This window comes from Passer domesticus, chromosome 6 (assembly GCF_036417665.1).
Source record: "Passer domesticus isolate bPasDom1 chromosome 6, bPasDom1.hap1, whole genome shotgun sequence".
Taxonomy (NCBI): domain Eukaryota; kingdom Metazoa; phylum Chordata; class Aves; order Passeriformes; family Passeridae; genus Passer; species Passer domesticus.
In genome coordinates, this window is record NC_087479.1 from 44,545,245 (window position 1) to 44,571,137 (window position 25,893).

At 39.4% G+C, this 25,893-nt stretch overlaps 1 protein-coding gene and 1 long non-coding RNA gene across 9 annotated transcripts in view; one reads left to right on the plus strand and one right to left on the minus strand.

Moving 5' to 3' along the window:
* Positions 1-226: 226 nt before the first annotated feature.
* Positions 227-25,893, minus strand: part of LOC135303358 (uncharacterized) — a 56,640-nt gene continuing 30,973 nt past the window's right edge. For 3 of the 7 annotated variants that reach the window (XR_010364838.1, XR_010364845.1, XR_010364840.1), the window contains one exon: positions 6,425-21,657. This is a non-coding gene — a long non-coding RNA (uncharacterized LOC135303358). Of the gene's footprint in view, positions 4,277-6,424; positions 21,658-25,893 lie in introns of those variants that run through there. The other 4 variants (XR_010364843.1, XR_010364842.1, XR_010364841.1 and 1 more) reach the window with 4 other exon arrangements.
* KMT5B (lysine methyltransferase 5B) lies at positions 6,512-25,796 on the plus strand. 2 transcript variants are annotated; one of them, XM_064425085.1, is made up of 9 exons: positions 6,512-6,665; positions 7,312-7,459; positions 16,635-16,800; positions 17,961-18,070; positions 19,817-19,983; positions 20,633-20,652; positions 20,810-20,946; positions 22,665-22,861; positions 24,221-25,796. In XM_064425085.1, exons 1-9 carry the CDS (start codon positions 6,512-6,514, stop codon positions 25,684-25,686), a joined length of 2,565 nt encoding a protein of 854 aa, XP_064281155.1. In that variant the 3' UTR covers positions 25,687-25,796. The 2 variants fall into 2 exon arrangements, with proteins under 2 accessions (XP_064281155.1, XP_064281156.1); XM_064425086.1 differs by having other exon boundaries at positions 22,665-22,852.

Sequence of the window (25,893 nt, forward strand, 5' to 3'; positions counted from 1 at the left end):
CAGCGGGCGCGGGGGCGGCGCCGCCCGGGCCGGAGCCGGTCCCGCTCCCCTTCCGCCGGGCCGGGCCGGCCCTGCGCTCTGCGCCGGGAGTTTCTGCCGGCTCCACGAGTTCCACGTCTGGGTTGATGGTTTTAGTGACACTCTCGATCTTGCCTCGCTTTGGTGGAATGGCCGGACTAGTTGCCTTGGGGGTTTTTTGGTATGTTTTTTTTTTTGTTTGGGTTGCTTTTTGTGGTTTTTTTATCGGAGGATACATGCCATTAGGGAAGGAGTAAAAGGCACGTATTTGTCCAACATCTGTATCTGAAACTTTGAAGTGAGGTTGCCTTTAAGACGTTACTCTCGGAAACGCTCAAACCGGTGAGTGAGGGAGAGTGCGCGGTGTTCTGTCAGGGTGTGTCACAGGCAGTGGGAGAACCTGAAGCGTAGAACTTTGTGGAGTTTTCTGCTGCGTTAAATTCAGTGCACAGCAACATGTCTCGGGATAAGACGACAGTCTTTAAGTTGTGCCGGGGGCGGTTTAGGTCGGACATCAAGAAGAATTTCTTCTTCACAGAAGGGCTGATTAGACATTGGAATGGGCTGCTCAGCGAGGTGGTGGAGTCACCGTCCCTGGAGGTGTTTAAGGAAAGACTGGACGTGGCAATTAGTGCCATGGTCTAGTTGAAAGGGTGGTGTTCAGTCACAGATTGGACTCGATGATCTCAGAGGTCTTTCCCAACCTAATTGATTCTGTGATATGAGATGGTAATATGGTCAGTGTTTAATAGTGTAACTATAAATACATACTGGCAGGTTTTTATCAATGAGGTTAAATGTATTGTAGGATGAGTTCTCATGGAGCCATGCCTTGTTTCCATAATCTAACCACTATAACTATGGATGCAGCTGCTTCAATTTTCATTAATACTGAACTTTTCAGATCTTTGCTTTCTTCCTTGCAAGTAACAATATGGGAGGAAATCACTTCTTACTTGGTTGAAAAGTTGGATGTTATTGTTTCTTTATGAGGCTGTTTTCTTATTAGGACTAGGTAGACACAGACATCTCTGCTTTATGCCCACTGGAGCTCACAAACTGGAAATTCAGACTTACTCAAAGCAATTGCTTAATGTATTGCATTTAAATGAATGAGTGGGATGATGTATTCTTGTATACTCAGTAACAGGACTGAGTAGGGCCCTTTTTTTGCTCTGTTAGCAGTATCCTGTTCCAGGACTACACTTCCCAGCATGCTCCTCCCTTCAAACAGCACATGCTTTAAGGCAACAGACAGTTGCCCAAGTCAGCCTAGTAAGTGTAAGGTGTGATACTCTTGTGCCAAAGCAGAGCTGTGGTTTGAGGATGCAAAGGAGTCCCAGCTTAAGTACTCCTGACCTTGTGTGTCCCCCCTGCCCCATAACATCCACTCCTGGTTCAAGGCAGCCAGGTTCAGATTTGTCTGGTGACTCCCCTGATTCGGTGACCGAATCATTCAGATCGCTTGGCTCTGCATTTGTTTTGCTGACACAGAGGGAGGATGGCATGGAAGAGGGCACAAGCAGGTGGGGGGGCAGCAGTGCTACTTTTGGAGTTACGCTGCTTTGGAGTCTTCACTGAACTGTTTGACCCAGCCACGGTGGGGCTACCTCAAACTGAACCTGAACCTGTGTAAGTCACATAGCTGCACACACACAGAGCTGATTTGGGTTAGGGAGAAGTCCATGGAGTGCTGGAATTGGTGGAAATGTTTGTGTGAATTGGCAAGTGGGAGGAAGGAGGTTCTGCCTCTCCTGGAAGCAGCCGAGCTTTTATATTGTCTCTGTGACTGCTGAACACGGGAGTTGTTGCAGTGACCTGAGGGAATCACTCAGGCTTTGCGGGGCTGTGCTCAGCCCCACCCCGAGAGAGCACCCAGTGGAGGACATGGCAGGGCAGAGGAGGAGGGTCAGGAGCTGCTCAAGTGTAGTGTGCTCTTTGATGCTCATTTTGTGCTGTACTGGATTGCTTCTGTGCCTGTGCTGTGCTCGGATTAGTATCCACACTGACACACAAAAATCGCGTGGCTGCACAAGAAAAAAGGGGAATGTACAGACCAAGCTATTGGTGAGAGACTGGAGCCTGGGTTTGGGTCAGTTTTGGATCCAGGTGTGCTCTCCCAAACCTGCATCCTGGGGCTGCACCTCCGCAAGAGTCCGGACTGACCTGAGTCACTTGTGGCACAGCCTCCCCATACCACTATTAATCCCTGCCCAGTTCTGCACTGAGCTTATTCCCAGCACTAACTAGCTGAAAAGAAAGACTCAAACATTTTCTGGGGGTCCAGTTCACTGAACCTCCAGATTCAGTAGTCTCAAGTCTTCCCAACAAGACTTGGAACTGTTATTGGAACTCCTTAAAGCTGTGCAAGTTTTCCTTCAGCTTTGATTTTGATCAGTCATTTTTATTCTGATGATCCCATAGGAAAACTAGTTGCACAGTTTTGCTCTGCTTCCCAAATTCCAAGGTCTGTTTACTTTTTGTAGGGCTGTCAAGAAGCAAACCTTTGTCTTTTCTCTTGATACCTCTGATTTGTCCAGAAGAGCTGAGGCAGGGGTTTTTGTTATGGTTTTTTTGTTGTTGTTTGTTTGGGTTTTTTTGTTTGTTTTTTTGTGTCTTATATTTGTTTTAGGTCACTGTCTTGTTGAGGAAAACTTTCTTGCAGCTCTTGTTAATTTAAAAAAAAAAGGCATGTGAGCCAAAATGTAGGTGTTTGTATTCTTAAAAATATTTTTTTAAAAAAATCCATAAACTGTATTTTAAAGGAGGTCCGTTGCCTGTCTGTACTAATTGTGTTTGTGCTTCAGTTGTTGAATGGTGCTTCTGAATGTTACTGACAAGCAAATAATGAAATAATGCTCAGAAAGTGTCAATAGGTTTAATAAATTTAGAACCAAGTAAATGAAACTTGAGTTTTCATTTTTAAGAGTACTGTTGCAATGAAATGCCAGATACCTCAGCGAGAGGTACCAAATGCAATTGAGCTGTGTTTTGGCATTTGAGGAAATGTGCCTGTCAAACTACCATAATAGAATTGCTAAAGGCAGTGTGATTTAAAGAGTAGTGGTGATATTAATAAAGAGTTAAAGCAGCATTGTGGTCATTTATATTGAAATGCAGAAGGTCCCTTGGAAGCTCTAATTGTGCTGATAAACTTCATTGTTACAGGTAAACCTGAACTCCAAGTGATCCAGGTGTGGTTAGATTTTGGTGGCAGAGCTCTGTTGCAAGAGTTTCGAAGTATGTGGTGGTGTAAATATATTTGAGTGTTTTCTTGACTGGGAAGATGGTGTTCATCTCTGCCTTTTTTCCCTCAGTTCCTAAAGGACTTGTCAGTATGAATGTGATGTAGAAAGCAGTGAAAACAAATCACATCAGAAGATATATTAAATACCACATGGTGGTGGTTAGTGATCTCTTGCTTCCTTTCATGTTTTCTGTTGGCATTAGCAGCTGAGATATTCATGGGGAGAGGAATCCTCGCTGTTGTTTCTGGCTTTTGGTATCATGTCTGGAAAGCTTGTTTTGGGTACTGGGAGAAGGAATCACAGAGTCACAGAATGGGTCAGGCTGGAAGGGACCTCAGTGGGTCCTCTGGCCCAACCTCCCTGCTCAGGCAGGGCCATCCCAGAGCACATGGCACAGAACTGTGTCCAGACAGATCCTGACTGTCTCCAGGGAGGGAGACTCCACGCCCTCTCTGGGCAGCCTGTTCCAGTGCTCAGTCACCTGCACAGTAAAGAAGTTCTTCCTCATATTCAGGTGGAACTTCTGTGCATCTGTTTCTGTCCACTGCCTCTTGTCCTATTGAATGGTGGCTGAAGAAGCACACTCGGAGTCTTCAAGTTTGTCATTTCGCTGATACTAAAAAATCGAGGCAGCAGTAGATGGAGACAAAGGTTTTCTTGCTCATTAGGCTGATGAGCCCAAACAAATAATTATTTTTTTACCAGAATTTTGCTATGCATCACTAAATGTCCTGATTTTGCTTGAGGAGGACTTACACTGCTGTCTATATCAGTCTCTTTTGGAGCAGAACAAAGTGTTTTTCCTAATATTTAGTACAGTTTAGTATCATTCCATGGCCATGTTGTTTCTTACCTTTGCAGTGGTACCTTCCTTGTCATTGCTGTTATTGGTTAAGCAGAAGTGTGTTAGCACAGACAGTACTTACCCTGCCCAAAGGGTCCTTGTGAAAGACGGGTTTCCTTCTCCATGCAGAGAATGCCTTTCCTTCAGCCCACTGTGGCTGCTGTACCTGGTGATTATCAGAAAGTACCACAGTAAGCATTTCCCCCCGACTGCTGGGTACAATACAGGATTCACCTGCAGTCACACTTCATGGTCGTTTCATTCACCTGTGCTGCTTTTGAGCTGCAGCACAGCGCAGCGTGGAGTTCAGCCCTGGTGTACAAAGACACCAAGACTGAATTTCATGTAAGTCTTTAACGTAGTTTCTGTTCTAATGCTTTTCATTACCAATGTCACAAAAACATGGCAGATTGGGGGTTAATTGAGTATATAGACCTGTAAAATTAATAGATTGAGAAGTAAGAAAAGCCAAGTTTGAGAGTGGGTTTGTCATTAAGTGTTTACATCAGAGTCAGTCAGTGGCAGATTTCAGAGTGGCTCTTCTGGCAGTAGTTCAGGTGGGATGCTTAACAAGGAAGTTTAAGGGGGTTGTTTGGTTGTTTTTGAAGTTTTGTTGGGTTGGGGTTTTTTTCAGATGTATGTTACCATAAACTTACATGTGTATGTTGTCAGGCAAGCTCTGAAATAAAAAAAGCCTATCCAAGGGTGTTTTGGTGGTACTTTGGGTAGACCTAGCCCATTTACATAGTTGAATTAATAGAATTAATCTTGAGGTTAAAGAAAATCCCTTCTGTTACTGGCAGCAAAAATATTCTTTGTCCTGAAACAATCTCAATTCTTTTTTTTGATATTGATGCAGTAACTGAGCCAGCTTTTGCTCAGTGTGACTGTGTTACACTTTGTTGATAGTCTTTACTGCCCTTCTGTAACAATTTGTAAAAAGTTCTAAAACCTGTCAGTTTCTGGGTTATATGTTCTAGTAAGATGCTTGAGTCAATGCGTTTTTAATATACAACACGTTTTTCTTTACCGTGTTTCCCTAATTGCCTCAATCTTCTGCATGTTTGTAAATAATTTATTACAAATCATCTGGCCATAAACATTTCTTTAGTATCACATAGGTGTCTAACAGAAATCTAGTAATTTACTACTCTTACCTGATAAAAAGCAGAATTTCTACAAAAGACAGTATTTCTAACATCTCTTAGTTTGTTGTGACTTTCTTCATCAGATTGAAATGTGTGTTGCAATGGCCTGTTACCAGCTGTGAACAGAGCATTGCTTTTTTATATAATTGCAGTAAAGTGAAAAGGCACAATTTATTTCTTTGTGAGGAAGCAGTAGGGAGGAGGGTGAATTAAAATCAAGAGAATAAATTACTAATGTGTAACTGCAATTGTAAAATAACTGTGTAAATCAGATCTTTTCCTGCAAGTTATACAGAGTGAGATACAACTGTGTACAAAAACATTATTAGCTTTCTTATAATTATTTATACAAAAGACATTGAGACTGCAGGCAAAAACTAGCATGTGCTTTGCTAGACACTTACGTACTGTAAAATTGCAACTCTACTTGTGGCCCACGTAGTATTGGCCTGTTGAACCAGGTGTGTTGTGACTGGTTTGTTTTGTAAAATGGAATAGTAAGAATAGTAGCCTGGGTCCTCTAGGTCATCACTGAGGGTTTCTTGAGCTCTGATTTTTGAACAAAGATGTAACATCTTTCCCCTAATCCCAGTCCAAAAATGTCCATTTTGTGATTGGGTTTTTTCCTTTGTTCTTCTAAATTCTGCTCATCTTTAGTTCTTGGAGGATGCGTGTAAAATGGTCTTTGGTGTAGAGTTCCCAGTAGGTTATGGGTTTTATCTATTAGGAGATAGAATCTTTATTGGATATGTATTTGAAAATACTCTGGGTCTGGAGCCACATGTACATATGCTTGTACAGGTGTATCTGTGGGTATAGTCCAGCTCTTACAAGTGAGCTGCCATTAGCAATTTATCAGCTCTAGAATTGCATCCTTGCTGCCAGATGCCACTGTAAGAGTAGGACAATACTTCACCTGTTCACAGTTCTGTGTACTGGTGCTAATGACGGCTTTTCTTTCTTCCTGATGCAAATGCAGATTGCCATCTTTCCTCCCACCTTTCCCCACTTTTTCTTTGGGGAGCTGGGGGTGAGGGTGTGTTTCAGTTTTCTTTTACTACTATTGTTATTATTATTGTTGGGGTATTATTGCTTTTTTTTTTTTTTAATTCTGTGTCTCGAAAACAGTTTCCCAGTAAGTTCTAATCATGTTTGTTTTACTTCCAGTAGGAATTGGAACTGAATTTATTCATCCACTTCTCCAAGCCTTTTGAAAAGTGGCTAAATGCAACTGAGTCAGATTGTCTGTGGGTATGAAGTGGCTGGGAGAATCCAAGAACATGGTAGTGAATGGCCGGAGAAGTGGAAGCAAGTCATCTAATGACCACGCGCAGACCAAATTGCAGCATGCAGGAAAGGAGAATCCAAAGACGGGCAAAAATGGAGTTGAGAGAAGATCAAGCAGATGTACGTACATGTTTCTGCTGCTCACTGCTATGATTCACTTCCTAGTTTGCCAGCCAGGCTTCTGCCATGCCTAATTCATGAGGGAGGTCTGCAGTCAGCATGGAGCTAACATCAGAAATATTAGTTACGTATGTATTATCTGGATGTGTTAACTCCCTTCAGGAATATAGATTTCTTCAGATCACTTTAAAAGTCAAGTAAGAATAACTGGGTGTAAATTAATTTTGAACTGTTGTAATTATAAAATGCATGATTGGCACTAAGTGACAACTAGTTTGATTTGAAGTGGATAACATAATTTGAAGTACTTGCCCAACTTTCAGTGAGTACACTTGTGGAAGTAAACCCCATTTTTTAATCAAGTCACTTACATCAATAGCCATTCTGCAGCCATTCTCCTAAAAAGGTTTTAAGGAATTTGGATTGTTATTTTTGCTATTGGTCTGGGATGAAGGATTAAATAAAAATTAGCCCTTTATTCAGATGTCCTTTACAGTCCTTTATTCTGCTTCTCCAGGTACTTCATCATCTTCGTCAACTGTTCCATATTTTTTGCCTCCAGCCTGTGTGTCTGTCTGTCCCCAAATGTAGCTGGGCTCTATAGTGTCCCTTAAATGATACCTAATTTGTGCTCTCTTATTTGCAGGTAGTGGTGCTTCAGGATTTGAGGGACAAAGTCGTTATGTGCCTTCCTCTGGAATGTCTGCCAAGGAACTCTGTGAAAATGATGACCTAGCAACTAGTTTGGTTCTTGATCCCTATTTAGGTTTTCAGACACACAAAATGAATACTAGGTAACTTGTCTTTATTTTTCTAGAAAAGAATTCATCTTCTTAGTTGATGTAAATCAGCAAAACCATGGAATTTTGTGCATGTTTTAAGAAAGTGAAAGAACGCAAATTTGCGAGTTGCTTCTGCCTTTAAAACGGTGTTGCATGTGGGTCTGGAACTCGGCACTACAAATGCAGCTTCTCACAGTGCTCCATCATAGGGCTTTCCATGTATTTGTGCTGTAGAACAGGTTGGTAATAGGCACCATTTTCTAGCTTAAACAGTTAACTGATTGTAAGTTTGAAACCAGTAGTCATTTGAAATTACTCACAGGCAGAAGCCAGTGTTTGGTCACTTTTCTGTTTATTCCATGTGCCTGGATGCTTTATTTTTCCTTCCTTGCTCTGATACGTCGGAAGAAAGATGTAGCTCCTGAGCAGTTCAGTGTTGGTGCTACTTGATCTGAAGTTCTGGCAGACCCCTGCTGACGGAATTGCTGCTCAGATGTGTCTGTGTGGATAAGATAAATGAGTGTGCCAGCTGCAAAGTTGCTTAGTAGAGTTGCACCTACTTTTGCACTGTTACACATCCGTCTGAATGCTTTGGTTGTGAATTCTGTGTGGTCTCGGGGTTTAGCTGTTTGTGCTTCTCCCTCTGTTACAGATGTATCACTGATGATAACTGGGATCTATAGATCTCTCTTAAGCTTGCCTGCATGCAGGATCTGTATTGATAGCTCAATGGGGAAACTGTATATAAACTATAAGTTTCTAAGCACAGGAACTGTGTGTTTACTGCTGTGCAATAATAAGAGCTGGAGTTTCCTGGCAGCACATCATGGGAAACAGACTCTCAGCCCTTCAAACTGTTGCTGTGACTATTTTTAAAGGACAGTTCACCTGTGCAGCAGTCATATGCACACAGTATCAGTTCAGCAAATTGTATGTATGCAACAAACCGATTGAGTCAAAAATGACTGCTAGATGAATTGGTGCTGTCATGTTACATAAATAGTTGCTGGTATAGCCTGACAGCATCAGCTGCACATGAAATTGCAGCAGTGCAGTCCTAATAACTGTAAAGACTTACCCCAAAGAGATCTTTCCTTTTTGCTGGAGAGTGCAACATCTACCTTTAAGAAGGATGTTGGAATGTTTCCTCTTCCCTCCCTGCTATTGGTTACAGTAGCACGTCCAGGTAGATACTCTTACAGTTCAGTTTGAAGTGTCTTTGTATTTTCATCAGTTAATCAAGTTAAGAATATATGCTGAAAGGAATTTTTTGTTCTGTTGCATGAATGATAGTCTGCAGGTTATGTACAAGTTGTTAATTATTACGATTTTTGCTGTGGAAATTATGTAGTCATTGTTTAATAGTTGGAGAAGCTACTTTCATGAATGTTTTTTATGTTGACAGGTTGTCAACTAAAATACTTATTTAATTACTATTTTGAATCAAAAGGCTACACAGAGACCATCATCATGTATTTCTTCCTTTCTCTGACTTGGAGAAGTTACAGGCAGTCTTCAAGGACAGTAGTTAATAATCTTGGAGCACTATGGGAAGTACTTAGGTGAGGCTTACAACTCCTACCAGATGCACACCTGCTGCCTCTATCATACTGAGAAAGTTTCTGATGCTGTAATAATTAAAGTCCAGGCATCAGCATAGTTCTTGTTTATCTTTGTGGTGCAGTGATGACACCTGCTTGTTACTGTGGCTGTGATGCTTAGATTATCTTTTTCCATCTAGTAAACTGGTAGTCTTTCTAGAGCTCCTTAGTGTTGTTTTAATGGCTTTGAGGGAAGGTGGGGGGGAAAGCAGATATGAAGAAACTATACTGCTTCCGAAATGCCAGGTGCCAGTACCCAAATATTATGATGTAGTAGAATTGAAGATTTGCAGCTTATGTTTGGGCATCTTTTGCTTCAGTGCCATGGAGTCATATTAGTTACATAGATTGTGTGTGGAGGTGCGCTTAAAGTAAAACAGGCAGTTATGGTGGCAAGCAAAGATTTCCTGCTCCCTTGTTCTGATTTGTTTGAAGATGCCCTGTGAAAATGTCTGTGCCACTCTTCTGCTGTGCTGTGTTGGAAATATGTAAGAGGTTTGTATTTTTGCAACCCATTTTAAGTTGATGATCGCTTACTGAAGTTCTTCCTCTTACCTTGGAAGCCAGGTCTGTACTTTTGTATGCATGAGTGTCTTCTCTGTAAGCATTTTTTCTACTTCATTCTTCCAGTTGAAGAGTTTGTAAATTTGATTTGTCCAGAATATATTGATTGAAGAAAAAAACCTTAAGAAAAAAGTAAAGTATCTAGGTTGATGTTGAAATGTCCTTGTTTTCCATCTTCTTTATATTGAGTTAATGATCTTACAGTAGGGTGATGACAAGAACATGACTGTAACTTGCTGCGTTATTCTGTTTTGGTTTGGAGGTTTTTTCTGAGTGTATAAAAATAAAGTCCTACAGTTTGTGAATGCCCACTATCTTGGGAATAGGGCTGTTGGCTCTGTAAACTGTCAAGTCAGGAATGCCTGAAAAAACTGAAGACTGTTTCTTAAAAGCTTACAACTGAATCCCTTAATGTGTTTGTCCAGTGTTCCTCTGAAATGTCTTCCTGTCACTAGGGATTTGAAGGACAGTATAACATGTAGCACTGGAAATGTCCTCAGTGGCTTTACCCAAAAGTATTTTTTTTCATCCTCTTGGATTTCCAAGAGAAAGCAGGATGTTTTCAGAGCTTCCAACCCTTTTTACAGGCCCAGTTGTCATTCTTTCATCAATGTTGTAGCTCTTATCTCAACAAAATAGCAGTTTAGCAGTTAATAAAAGAAACCCCATGTCTTAGAAAGTATGTTCTTGTCAAGTATCACTGTTCTAAGAGGTTTTGTTGCTTCTTGTAGAAATCCTGTTTTATCAGCCTTTGTTTGTGATAAAAAACAACTCATTTTGCAAGCTACTCTTCCTGGGTTGAAAGTTTACAAACACTAGAGATTGAAACTGACACTTGTAAAATGCCAAGTGAGTTCTTGCCTGTCTTACCATCTCTTATTTTTGGGTGCTTTTCCCTATGCTGAGCACTGAATCTTGAAGTCACATGCCTTAGTGGCTCTTCATACTGTCTCACATACCAAGGTGTTACTGTTTAAACCTTAAGCCAGACTCTGGATCATTTTGCTGCTGTTTCCTGGTTCCCTAAAGCACCAGCATCATGCTAGGGGATACTGAGAGCACTTCCAGTGTGTCTCCAAATCTGCAAGTGGTTTAGGAAGTCAGATATGTTGTGGTCTGTTTGCTGCTTTTAGTGAAGTTACAAACAGGTGTGTGATGTGGGTGGTTTTGTCGGATTACATGGGACTAAAGGACCAAGCTTTAAGAATTTCCATGTTTTCTATTGGAAACGTTCAGTGCTTGGGGATGATGTACAGGAAGCTGCTTCTCTGGACACTGCCTCAACAGCAGTCACTGATTATGTGACCAGACTTGACAGGGAACATCACTCTCATCCCTTAGAGTCACCACTAGGCATAGAGACAAAAAGCACAAAGCAGTTCCATTGCATTTATGAGCCTGTGCTGAATCTTCTCTGTGTTCTTTAGCTCATTTCAGTATAACAACTGAAGGGTTCAGTATTCATCTTGAGTGAGGTCTGGAGGCTGGAAAAGTGATGTGGGTTCTGCTAAATAAAGTTATGTGGCCATACAGTTCAGCTTCAGTGTTGTAGTGCTATGGAGATACTGGATTAGAGGTACACAACTCTGATGTAGTGGTGTCCTGTTTCAAAGTGAAGCTTTTACATTCTTCAGACCTCAGTGTCTGCATACTTTACAAGATTGTTTTGACTTTTGCATAAAATCTGATTTTTCCATTTTTTCTAGATTATTTTTACAGATAGCTTGATTCAGTAAAGTCTTTTACCTTGGTCCTTCACTGTATATAATGCTGTCTTCCTTCACTGTATATAAATCACACAGTAATTACATTGGAACCAACTGTTTTGCTGTTCCCAAATGTTTTGAATTAAAAAAAAAAATCACAATAAAAAAACCACCCTAAACAACCATGCCCTGCCCCTCAAACCAGCACCCACCACCTTGCTTTTACAGTTTTCTTATTTGTACTTTTAGCTTTAACAAAAAGTGTTACATCTTCAAAACATGGAATGGCTTGCATCCAGCAGTCATGCTGGATTAACTGCTAAATTAAATTTACCATGTGGAGTGTCAGAATAGGATCAGAGGACAGTGTTAGGTTTTTGGTTTGGGGGGTTTCTTGTGTTCCCCATATTTATTTTTTAAAACTACCTATTTGCTAAATTGTGAGAATTTTCTTTATTTCTGTTCTCAGCTTTGTTGGAGTTTTGACCACAATTTAGTGTCAGTTCAAGAAATTTAAGTAATGTGGATTACTTTCTTCATTAGAAGTGCTGTTTTGAAATCTGGTCTTTAAAGAACATTAATTGTTTTCTGTATGAAAACACTGGCAATAAATGCTGAACCAGTTGATCATAACTTGTATAACTAGCTTTGAGGAAAAAATACACTACAGGGTTGGGCAGGGAGGAAGCCAAAATGCATGTTAATTAAGTTGTTTATGCTTATTTTAAATCGATCATTTTCAACTCTTGTTCTGCTGTCTTGAATGCTTAACAGGCTTGCAGTTTCAGCTTTTGTGCTCAATCTCTGGTACTAGTTGAACATGCTGTTTTCCAGAGCTGCTTAAATAGAAATACCATCCAGACAAGGTGCCAGTTGTTAAAAGGCTAATGGGTTGATATAGTTTTGATAAATTCACTCTTCTTGATGTTCCCTAGTCAGAACTTAGTTTTACTTCCAAACCTTGTTTATTATCATGCACTTGTATGCTGTGTGGAGTTCCATACTGGATCTCTTGCAGGATCAATTTATCCTTTTTGTTCAAACTCACTGCTCTCAGTGGCTGAGACTGAGCAAGGTACTGTGCTTCTGAACTTACCAGAAACTCTCCTTTAACTTCCTTTATAGGCAAGCATCTCACTGACCTTTGGCTTTATACCTTGGAGTTCCAAGAGTCTTTAAGTACTCCTGAGGTAAGAGAAACTTGAGAGAGAAAGAGCTTTGCTTCCCCAGGCCATTTTCCTACGTCTTCCTTGTTGAGACCATGTCAGTTTGCCCTTAGTTGGGATGAGATCATCTTCTGTCTGGTTTTGAAACTGCAGTAGCCACAGCTTTATCAGATCTTGTTGACTAGGGAAAAAAAAAGCATTTCCTAGGGAAGTGTGAAAAGTTTATGTTCTGCAGGTTGTCAGGAAGGGCTGATACTATTTCTTTAAAGACCCTGTCGTAGCTGAGGTTTTCATTCTTTGCCCACTTCTAACACCTGACTTGTCTTGCAGAAGGCTTTATGTCCCATGAGACCTGACCTGTGAAGCTGCTCGTAGGGCGGCTCAAGAAGTCTGTGTCTGTGAGCAGATTCAAACACCAATGTGTCTTGTTCAGTTTCCATGATGGAATTTAATAAGGGTACTCTTCACACGAGGAAACCAAAAGTCTGGATAAACAATTCTGATTTTAATTGCCTTTTTTTTCAGAGACTGGGTTGGCTGGTTTGTTCTGTTGGTTTCCTTGTGCTCTTTCTATCTCTCTTCTTTGAACTAGTCACTTGTTTTACTGATTAAAAGTTAGTTTCTTTGGCTCATTTTATATGTATACATTTAGCTGTGGGGCCTTTTCAGGTTCTCTTCATGGTGGAGCTCAGAAACAGTGTATAAATTCTTCCAGCAGATGTGTAGGTTTTTGGGGTTTTTTTTATGTCGCGTGTAAATGTGGAAGCCCTGTAACAGCAAAATGGTAGTATGCAAGGTTGCTTCTCAAAATCAACTGGCATTTTGGTTGCAAAAAACGAATGAATAAACTAATTAATTATACTCCTGGGAGAAATGAAGTATCTATCAGCAGACACAAATTCTTAAGGAACATTGGACTTCTAGGGTTTCTTGGCTTCTTCACTGCCTCAAATGAGAAGGTACCTTTTAAAGTATATATGGAAATACACCTGTGAAAGACTAAAGCTTTCATGAGGAGTCTGGACTGTAGTATTCTGAATTTGCTTACAAACTTCATATGCTCTCAGTGCAATTTACATGTGCTGTTGAACTGTGAGCAGCCCTCTAACTCAGGCTCAGGGTGCACATTCTGTTTCATCTGTTTGGGAACCCTTGGAGTGAAGTGTTGAACATAATGTTGGTTTCCAGCATCTTTCCATACACTTGTGGATACTTCTTGCTTGTTTGGATTCCTGTTTATCTTTCCTCATTATATCTGTCTTGTCACTATCTAAGAACAACATTTTGACAGAGGTGCTGCAGAGAGTCCTTGGTACTAATTCTTGAACCCCTGGGTGCAGAGAGTCATATTCTTTGAAAAACCCTAGTTCCTGTTTGAAATGCCTGCCATGAAGTCCAGCGTTCATCAGACCTTGTAACGTCTTGAGGATTCTAAAATCTCTTCATCCCTTTCTTGTTTCCAGCCATCTTTTTGGCCATTGAAGGGCCTGGGCATATGCTATTTTACCTCACAGGAATGGTGTTTAAAAAGTTTCTGCTAATCGCTGAAATGAATTCCACCAGCAGTGTAGTGCCTGAGAGAAGAATCCATAGAGACACCTGCTGAATGTGATCCATGGAGGTGTGCCAGTGACTTCAAGGGCTGGGGCCAGTTCCAAGCTACCTAAGGTAGCTGGTCATGTTAGAGTCAGCCTCTTGAGAATAATGTTTTGTGAAACAGCTAAAATATGAGCACTTGGGGCTGTAAGATGTGCTTCAAATTGCTAGAAAATAGTGGGTGTTGATTCTTTTTCTGTAGGTCTTGAGAGCCACTGTTAAGCTTAGCATCTGCTCTTCTTTTTATCTGTATTTCTTTTCCACACTGGTGGTTCAGTTGGGATACTGCTTTCTTAGCTAGCCTAGACCAAGCTTCTTGATGATAAATAAGTATGATGATGTGTTTCAGCACATACATTGTCTGTCTCATGTGCTAGTGCAATTTTGAATGTGATGGCTTTTCCACCCATCTTTGGTCCTGCATGTCACTTAGCTAAAAAATGGTGTATTTCAACATGTAAAATACAGTGTAATGGAGAGGGCAGTCATTCATGTAGGCCAGCAGAAACAGACATAGCTGAAGACCAATTCTAACTGGAAATCCTGTGGGTTTTTCCCATGTGTAGTGTTTGCAGATAGAGGTGTAAGCAACGTATTACTGTTACATGTTTGTGCAAATTGGTGAGCTCCCTACTTCTCCTGGTGTAAGTGCAGTCGGCTCCTTGCTGGGAAAGTTGTTTCTGGTTGAAATTGAAATTGAGTGCAAATCCTGTTCTGAAACTAGTCAGGTTCAGTTCAGGCTACATGATTTTAAATTCCCTTCATGCACGAGGAAGCTCTGTGAGTTATGACTATCAAATCTGGGCAGAGTCTTTCTGGATTTGGGAGAGCAGAGATATTTGTATGTGTGACTGGCAAGTTGAGGAAGACTTTGGTGTGCTGCAGAATAAAAAATAATGATTGTGTCATCTCTAGTCTTAGGGGAGTTTTCTTGCATGATAAGGTCCCATCAGCTTGTTAGGTAGTTACCTTTTTGGGATAACAGTACAAGTATAGTCTTTAAAAAAGAACTTGATTTGAAACTTCATGGCATGGTGTGTGCTACAGTTGTAAGCAGGCATTTGTTCATCTGGACTGATTCCTGCTGTCTTGTTCAATGTCATATCCCAGCCAAAAGAGAACTGAACCTGGTGTCTGCTCAGAACTCCTTACTTGCCATGTCCTCTGAAAGCTCACAGGTTTATGCTGATAAATTTTGCTGGATTCAAAAAGGTCTAAAAGGTTAGTTATTATGTCACAAGGAAGTTTTTCAGATAGAGATTTGAGAGATTTATAAAAGCAGTAGCATGGAACGTTGATAACCTGCTGAAAGTGATTCTGCTCTTTGGCGATCTGTCTTTGTTGTATCAGGTGCATAAATACAGCATCTTCCTTCTGAGGAAGGAAATTGAATCCTCATGGTTGTTACTTATTTCTGATTAGACTCTTAGTATTTTACAAAGTGAAACAAAATCAGGAGGTAACACTTTTTTGCTTCCTTTATACAACTCGCGTGGAAGAGGCAAATCTTATGTGGTCTTATTAAAATAAGTTACTTGTAACATTCAGCATTCTAAGGTGACAATAAGCCAGTTCATATGGCAATTTAAAAAACAGGGTTATCAGTGAGAAAATTGATTGAGGTTTCCTTCCATCAACTTCAAGAATTTTTTCCCCCTTTGTTTACTTTTGTAATGAAATACAGATTTCATTTGGCAAGTAAGAGAAATAACATCAGCATAGTAATGCATTTCCCGCAACAAGTAACAGGATTTACTCTTATATGTTTTCTCAAAACTCTTGGTTTGTTTAGCACTTCTGTCATATGCTCTGTAAGCAGAATATTTGAGTTGTAAAAAGAGCTGCAGAAAACTGTTTCCCATGATCCTGGGAAATTTTTATCTTTGTAAAGAGTCCCCTGGGGTGTGGCATGCATTTAGGAATACCCACACCCCACCTCTGCCCCAAAGCAGAGCATACCCATACATATGGGTATGTGCTCAGTCAAAGGCAATCTACAGGGATTTGGCAAAATACCTAAGGGCTGCTTTCTCCTGGTGGTTTTGCAGCTCAAAAATGGAGCTTCCACTTCTGGCAGTCATGCAGGTTTTTTACTGTTACTTTTTCCCACTGAAGATATGAAGGGTAGCTTTTCTTAAATCTCAAGCATTGGGAAGAAGGCAGAAGTCTCTGCTAATGTACAGGTGTTTGTTTTCATGTTTACATGCCCAAGATTTCCTGTTTGCGGAGAAGAATTCTTAAAATTGCACTAACTTTCGGAGCCTTAATCTTCCACAGATGTAGCATCTGCCGTGTGTTAGTATTTGTAGATACTTCTTGTGTTGTGATTAAGAGTTGTATTTTATATGAATGCACGTGTTAAATTTGCAATCCACATAAACCCATGTAGTGACTTTATCAGTATAAAAAGGCTTTGGATTTGGCAAAAGTTGCTCAGTGTCTTTATACAGGGAGTTAAATATTTATATGGGTAGCAAAAGAATTGTGTGCTGTAACTGAGGAAGAATTAAGAATGGCTGATGGTGGACTGGAATAGCTTTATTTTTTATTTCAGATTTCGACCTATTAAAGGAAGGCAAGAAGAACTCAAAGAGGTGATTGAACGTTTTAAGAAAGATGAGCACTTAGAAAAAGCCTTCAAGTCCTTGACGTCAGGTGACTGGGCCCGGCACTATTTTCTTAACAAGAACAAAATGCAGGAAAGGTTGTTCAAGGAACATGTAGGTGTATTTGTAATTAATGTGCTTTTTCAGATGGTTGAAAGGCAAAGAAAAAGTAAAAATTTCTTAAGAATGTAGCAATAGTAAAGCAATCAAGTGCTCTGTTATATGTTGTTTTACTGTCTTTTAAGAGAAACTTGCTTTGGTTTTTAAAGACTAACTAGACACACCCTCCCCTTTTTTTTTCTTGTTAACTTGTATTGCCTTTTATTAATAGCGTGTAGAAAGGAAGGAGTTTTTTTTCCCCTTCATAATTTGTTTGTATTGTGGTTTGTTTGGGGTTTGGTTTAGGTTTTTGTTTTTACTTTCCACTGGGTGACAATCAAATTGGGCGACAAAGGAAGATAAAGGAAAAGGGAGTAGCCTTGTTACCTCAAAATACCCCATTTGTTATGGGTATAGGGTCTATACCCATAAGGGTTGTTCCTCCTCCACTTCCCATGCCCCAAATCCATTTTGTATGTAGCATAACAGTTTTTGATTCTCAAAGTTCAAAGGAAAAAAAACCATGGTACTGTTTATGTAACAAAAAAGATGCTTCTTCAAGAATGAGTCTGTTGTTTCCAGGTACATCAAAAAGGAATGTGGCCTACTTTAAAATGCACCAAATCTAGTAATGCAAGAAAGATTTAGCAGAAAAAGTTCTTCCTTGTTAGAGTGGTTTTTAGAGTAACACAGTCACACCTCAACCTAAAAAAAAAGATTTCAAGAGTCCCTGAATTCAGTATCTAGGTTTGTTGTGGAAGTAATATCATTTTTCAGAACTTCAAACAATGAAATGGATTTCTAGAGATTATTAAGTCTCAGTGGTTCTTAAAGATATGAGATTTCTTGAATGCGACTATTCAGTGATTTTAAGAAAAAAATGATCCATTTTCAGTAGACCAATTTTGTACCACTCCAGGTGTCTTTAATTTTCTTAAACTCTTTGGATAATCTTAATACCTGTGTGACGATTCCTGCAAGTCACTGTGGAGAAATATGATCAACATAATATGTATAGCTTAAATGTATTGAAACACATTTCAGCAGACAGCATCCTGCTCCAGTATCCATTTTGTGTGTGTTTTTGTACAGTTCACTTTCATTATTTATGTAAGAAGTTCCTCACTGCTTTCATTTTGCATGTAACAGACAAGTACTGGGTTTTTTCATTGCAGGTATTTATTTATTTACGAATGTTTGCAACTGACAGTGGGTTTGAGATACTGCCTTGTAATCGGTATTCTTCTGAGCAAAATGGAGCCAAAATCGTTGCAACAAAAGAATGGTAAGAAATACAGTTTACTGTTGTGTTCTGTTTCTGTCAATTATTTGAAAGAATCTGTAAAAATATATTTTGAAGTGTGATTGGAATTAAAACTGTAACCAGTGAAATAGATAGTTTTCTGTTGTTACTTGAAAACTGAATTTTCTCTCTGTTTCTGCTAAGTACTTAATACAGGATCCATGCCTCTGGAAGGTAGTCCTATGTATGTTTGGGTTTATGCATATAGTGTTCATTATACTTTTTTCAAAAAATCTTGTTTTCAGTCAGTTAATTGTTTTTCTCTACTCGGGAGTTGTTAGACTTCCTGAGAAACATGACATTATGGCAGATTTGTTACACAGCAATAACATTTTGTGGGGGAAATGAGTTTTTTTGCCTTTTTAAAACTGGTGTTGTTCGCATATTTTGAGTCTGCAAAATAAATCTCTCCTGGAAGCACAAGGCTGGAACCCATGTGCCCCATCTCATTTTGGCACATCTGAGTTAACATTTTAAGCATGTGTGTGGCAGCAGCAGATTCAGATTTTAAAATCACTTCAAATGTAGACACCAATTGTATGAGCTTTGCTTTGTGGCAGTAGCCGTTCATACCAGCACACCTGAGGTGAGGAAATGAGGTTATGTTCACACTGGGATTGAGTGGCCAGACACCCTGCTGGTGGCAACACAACCTGCACATGTTGTAGAGGAAACTTTAAATACACTGAGGACTCTTCATGACTAGAGCTGAGAGTTCCACAATCACGATACAACCCAAAAAATACTGATTGGGTTTTGGGTTTTTTTTGGGTTTGTTTGTTTGCTTGGGTGGTTTTTTTTGTTGATGATGATGTTTGAATTCACCCCTTGGCTGATTCTTTTGGGTCGAAGCTTTACATGTGGGTGTGTTGAAAATAGATTAACTTTGCATGCTGAAAATCTAGAGTAGCCTGAGGAGTGAGCAAGACAGGAGGGCTGCATCTGAACCCTGCTGATATCTGGAAACCTGTCAAGACTCAAAACTAGAGATTAGAGTACTCAGCAGTCTCTGTCAAAAGAGAAATTTGCACTTAAAAGGCTTTGCTTTTGGTCTGTGTTCTTCATATACCTTTAGCATCTCCATGGTCATCTCTGCCAGAGTAATATGGAATGGCCACTTTGAAGAGCAGTGGAAAAAATACCCGTGCAAGGAAATGTGCTCCTGCTAGGCCAAGCATTCAGTGCCTCTGCACTGCTCTAGGCGTGATGGCACACGGGCTGTCTGCACACAAAGGCTTCATGGTTTTGTTGATTTTTGTAGGTGTCATTCCCCCTCCTCACTCTATTTCAAGGACCAGCTTCATGCTGAAGAACATGAGTGAGGAAAACATCCTGCTTGAATTCCTTTTTAAATGAGGCCCAGTCACTACTGGGCCTCATTTAAAAAGCCGTGAAGCTCTAAGCATTTTCATTATGCTCGGTTTTCCTGGTCACAGGAAGAAGTTTAGGAAACACAAGCAAGAGCAGCTGGAGGAAGTCAATTTCTCAAGTGGTGATGGGGAGGGAGTGTACACAAATGAAAAGATCTTGCTTTTAGTTTTAACAATTGCAGAAGCTGAAGTAATCAACTCTTGCAAGCAGCCTCAGGAAATTGTAGAAACAATGGTTGTAATTGTTTCTGACGTCAGATTTGATGTAATTGATCCCATAACAACTTTTCTTTCTGTGAAATTATTTTATAATTCTGGCACGTGTAGTCTTATTTCTGCTACTCTTTTTACATTAAAGGAAACGAAATGATAAAATAGAATTACTTGTGGGCTGTATTGCTGAACTATCAGAAATGGAAGAAAACATGCTGCTGAGACATGGGGAAAATGACTTCAGTGTCATGTATTCCACACGAAAAAACTGTGCACAACTATGGCTTGGTCCTGCTGCATTTATCAATCATGGTGAGTAGTAAGTATAGGAAGCATGTTGAAGAGCATAAGAAACTCAGAAGTGTTGTATATGAGCCAAACAGCACAAGAACTTGGAGAAAAATGTCTGAATCTGGCATGCTATATTAATGTAGGACAAAATCATACTGGGATTTTCCCAGCCAGAGCTGATTGGTTGTGAAACTCAGAGAAGGCTCTAGGAAGCGATGCTGTCTTCCTTGAAAGAGACTTTGGAACTAGCAGCTCAGTTAGTGGAGCATATTGTGGGTTACCTTGAATTCTTTGTGAACTCAGTCAACAGTAACATCTTGATTAGGTGAACTTCTTATGGCTCTTTAACCTTTTGCAGAAGCTTAGCTGATTGTGTTGCATTTGTGTACCAAAGGAAGAGCGGGTAGGATTTAAGATGAAACTGTTTACCCTAAAGAGGAGGGAAACTGGACATTCGTGATAGCATAGGGGAGAGCTCAGAAATGCAGCTATACCAAAGCAGGAATCTTTTTGTGTATGGCTTTGTGCAGTACTAACTTAATTCCCAGTATTTAGTTGAGATTCTGCAGTTTTTGAAGTCAAAGTGAATCCTTACTTTAGATATCTACAACTATTCATGTTTCAGGTCTTATCCACAGTTAATTGACTTTATCTTTTGGACCTTTTTCAGATTGCAGACCTAACTGTAAGGTAAGCAAGAAATTATAAATAAATAAAGTACCCTACTTTCTATTTCTTTGTCCTTCCAACATTTCTTCCCCAACTGTTTTAGTTTTATTCCTTACTCAGATACTGTGCAACCTTAGTGATTAATCTTTTTTTCCCTTCCTGTCATCTGCTTCTCCAGTTCGTATCAACAGGCAGAGATACAGCATGTGTGAAAGCTCTACGAGATATTGAACCTGGAGAAGAAATCTCTTGTTACTACGGAGATGGGTTTTTTGGAGAAAACAATGAATACTGCGAATGTTACACCTGTGAAAGGTATGCATTGATGTAAATGGCTTTCAGATGGAATTGGGCATATTCATGATCTGTTTTGTGAAACTGAAAGTCCTTTATTATGAGTACTCAGATTTTTGGACACAAAATAATAGTTTCCTACCTGTTTCCTATAATGATTTTTCTGTGTTGTTACAGAATGGTGATGGTTCCTGAGAACTCTGTGTTCTCTTAATCTGTTGATCCTCCATTCTGGCGATTAGCCCAAATGAGGCAGAACAAAACAGGGATGTAGATCCTTAAAAATATTTGTACTGAATAAAGTAGAATTGGAAGGAAAAGCAGTTACAGCTTCTGCAAGACCATTGTGAACTGATCCCCAACTTTTGCTCTTCTTTGCACTTGATAAAGCAAATTCCAGTAATGTTTTATTTGTGGAACTAAAGTTCTCTTCTGCTGGGAATGGGCAAAGTAGTTTTTCACCCAGTGTTGTTAGAGCTTGGGGGTTTGTGTATTTGTAAATATCTACTGGTTTGGACAGTATTTGCTTCTCTCTGTTTATCATTCAGTATTTGTTCTTCACATGTACTGTCCCACCCTGGTTTCTTCATATCAGTTGAAAGAATTCCATAGTTGGTTTTTGCCATGTTGAAACTTCTGCTCACTGTGAGCAGGGAGGCTCAGCATTACCTGAGAGAGCTTCACTCAGTTCCAAGAGGAGCTGCACAGAACTCACTGTTCTGTTTGGTCCAACTGTAGGAAGAAAAATAAAGGACAAAATATTGCTCATATTGGGAAAGAGCTAAGTGCACCTGCATAAAAATAGTTTAATAATCCCACTTTAATTTTTATTGGCTACTTTGGTCACTAACAAATCTCAAAATTAAAGGGAAAACACTCTGGCATGGGCCTCCAATCTCATGTGATATTATGTCATTCCAAGTGAAGGATACAATCTCAGACAATCTCAAGAGCTACTCTCTCAGTCCTGGAGACTGCAAAGTGTTGAATAAATAGGCACCAGAATTGCTCTTCCCTTGTGACATGGAGCAATATGGGGTTTTTCTCAAATTCTTTTGATCATTGATTTCAGTGTAATATGGGCATACTTTCTTTTTCAGGACAAACTAGTTTTATGTGTCTGAACATTTTCATTAACTTTTTGGTTTTGTATTTTAAGTAAATGAAAATGTTATTTTTTAAAGCTAATTTTGGGTAATTCTGACTTTAGGAATCTGCTTTTAGTTACAAAGCTGTAGCAGAGGCAGTCAAATATATAAGATTTTATTTTGGGGGGAATTACAAGGACTCATTTTTTGCTTGTTTCAAGACTGATGAGGTAAGAGTCACTTTGTATGCCACAAAAAATTAATATTTAAGTGTCTCAATTTTAACTATGCTGTAAAGAGTGTTAATTTGCAATGTTAAAATGGTGGGATCTAAGGATCTGTGGGTATGTTTGGAGCAGTGGGAGATTTGGCACCGTACAATTTCTTTCAAGCCTCCACAAGTCATCACCAGGAAGATTTGCATCTCTCTGCATATGTCCATGTACTCTTAGGTGATCTCTTGCTGTCCAGCTGAGACATTTAGGCACCCAAGATGACAGGTAGAAAACAGCCCACAAAATGCTAACCAGTTCTGTGGCTTATTGGTGTCATTGATCCAGATAACCTGGGATCCAAACTACTGTATATGAAACAAAGCTCTAAGTTTACGTTAAGATTTATTAATGCCTTGTGTCCTCTTTTTATTTGTAGACGTGGAACTGGTGCTTTTAAATCAAGAGTGGGGTTGCCAGCACCTACTCCTGTGATTAACAGTAAATATGGACTGAGAGAAACAGACAAACGACTGAACAGACTTAAAAAGTTGGGTGACAGCAGCAAGAATTCAGACAGCCAGTCTGTCAGCTCCAACACTGATGCAGATACCACTCAGGAAAAAGGTAATGCAAGTAAGTAAGGGAAGGAGCTTGGAGTCATTAAAGGCTTCACAAAAACATGGAAAACTTCCACAGTAATGGAATTCCTCTCTTAGTGTTGAGATGCTTCTCACATACTGGTCGTTAAAAATAATTTATTTAAGAATCTGAAGGCAATTTAAACAGCAACTTCATGGATTTCCACAAGTGTTTGAAGAACAATAGGTGGTATGTTATTTTGTTTTCTTTTTTTTAATATCAAAAGCAAATATTTATAAACATGTCAGTTAAAGTCCTGCCAATAATTTCTGTATTTCAAAATACAGTAAACTACCACAGGCAGTAGTATGGTTTATGAAAGAAAACTTACATAGTTTGAATTCTTAGGAAAAGAATTATTAAATAAATACTCTTAGTAGATATTGCTAAACAAATGGTTGTTTCCTTTAGAGGTCTTTTAAACTGGGCAGCTCTTCCCTTTCCACATACAGTGTTGATAGTTCAGGTACCTCTTGTGCAGTGAAAGTGAACAGTTAGTGATTTCAGAAGAAATTGGAAGGGATTGTTATTTGTAATCTTCCTGCAAGACTTCTGTCCATGCAGTAGGGAGTATGATTTACTTGCTTTTCCCACCTCCACTAACCTCAGTATGGGCAAAATACAAATAATTTAAACTTTGATTTAACTGGTAAACAGGTTTGGAGCTGTGTAAAATACTGCGGTTCCATCTGTCTCCTGTTTGCTGATGTGATATTAAAAAAATGAAACACAAAAACAAAACATAAAACCCAACCAACCAATGAAAAAAACCCACCTAAAAATGTCCCCAAATCTTTTTGTGATTTCTAATTAACAGTATTTTGAGTTGCACCTCTGTTGAGTAGACAAAACTCCTTTGCATGCCACAGTAGGCAGTGGTTTCTCTTGAAATTGAAACCATTACATTAGATAAAAGTATTTGGGGTTTTTTCACCCCTTCTCCATGAAAAAAAATCCTGGAGATAATTAGATATCTAATTAGATATTAGATCTAATTAGATATTAGATCATGCTGACCGTCAGAGTTTACTGGAATAATACTCAGCAAAAGCTGTCAATAATGTCAAATAGATTTTTTTTTTTTTAATTGATAGAAGAAACTGAGTAAAAACACAGCTTGGTATACTGGGGTAGTGAGGGGAAGTGTATCTGGAAATGTTCATGTACTTGTGGCCTGTTTGGCAATTCCTTTCATAAGCTGAGTTGCAAGGTAAGCCGTCTCATTCCTTACTACATACTGTCTCCTGTCTCATGGAATATTTTGAGGTTCCCCAAATAAATAACTGCAGTATTTGGGAGTGGGAAATTCAGGATACAGTAGTGTCATAACAAAACTGCTTTTTTCTTTTTCAGCTAACAGAAAATCTTCAATTGGTGTAAAAAAGAACAGCAAAAATAGAACATTAACCAGACAGTCTATATCAAGAATTCCAGCATCATCAAACTCTACCTCATCTAAACTAACTCATATAAATAATTCCAGGGTACCAAAGAGACTGAGAAAGCCTGCAAAGCCTTTACTTTCAAAGATAAAGTTGAGAAATCAGTGCAAAAGACCAGAGCAAAAGAATGCTTCTCGAAAGCTTGAAATGGGAAATTTAGTTCTCAAAGAGCCTAAAGTAGTTTTGTATAAAAACTTGCCCATTAAAAAGGATAAAGAATTGGAAGGACCAGTCAAAGTTGCAGTCTCTAGCGGATGCTTAACGAGGCATGCAGCGAGAGAACATAAACTGAATTCTGTGAAAGGTGCTTATGAGCATGGTGATATTGCACCCTGCACATACATCACGAGGAGGTCAATGAGAACAAGGATGAGTTTGAAGGAGACCTCTGACACAAAGCTTGAACCAAATACATTGGATAGCTATAAGAGTAACTTGACTGGAACACAATCGGACATTGCAGAGCAGCAGTCTCGTGCGTTAAACGACAACGATGTGGCTCATGGACCATCACATAAAGGAGAGGGTCGGTGCCAGAAAAGTGATGCAGGCACATCAAAAAAGAAATCTCGACAAGGAAAGCTTGTGAAACCATCTTCTAAAACAGAGGAAACTGATACTATGCACAACACACCTATGAAGGATGAAGTACCAGATTTGATTAGTTCTCGTTCAGAACTCGAAGAGAGGAATAACATGGCGGACACACCTGTTGGGTTTAAAGACTGTATCCCTGGATCTGGTGGCTGCTCTGTAACAACTGACAATTTTAAAGCAAAAGACAGCTTTAGAACTGCAAAAAGTAAAAAGAAAAGACGAATCACGAGGTATGATGCACAACTTATCCTTGAAAATAGCTCTGGGATCCCTAAACTGACTCTTCGTAGGCGCCATGATAGCAGTAGCAAGGCAAATGATCAAGAGAGTGATGGAATGAATTCTTCAAAAATAAGCATAAAATTAAGTAAAGACCATGAAAAAGATAACAATTTATATGTAGCAAAGCTAAATAATGGGTTTAACTCAGGATCAGGCAATAGTTCAACAAAATTAAAAATACAGCTAAAACGAGAGGACGAAAACAGAGGGACATACCCAGAGGACCTTCATGAAAATGGTGTGTGTTGTAGTGAAACTCTCTCCCTTTTGGAGTCAAGAATGGAAGTAGATGATTATGGTCACTATGAAGAGGAAACAGCAGATGAATCTTCATCAGAAGAGGATGATGAAGAGGAAGATGACTATGATGATGAATTTGATGACTTTATTCCTCTTCCTCCAGCGAAGAGATTAAGGCTTATTGTTGGCAAGGATTCAATAGATATTGATATTTCTTCCAGGAGGAGAGAAGATCAGTCTTTAAGGCTCAATGCATAAGCTTATAGGTCTTAAACTGACCTGGATGTCATTTCTAAAAAAAATTTAAAATAATAAAAAAAAAATAATAATAGAAAACCCAACAAAAATTCCATTTGATTATTCCTCAACTAAAGAACTTTCTGAAAAACTTAGTGGCAGCACTTCTTTATTCACCTATCAACGTAATATTGTAGAAAGTGTACAGCATACTGACTCTTCTTAAGT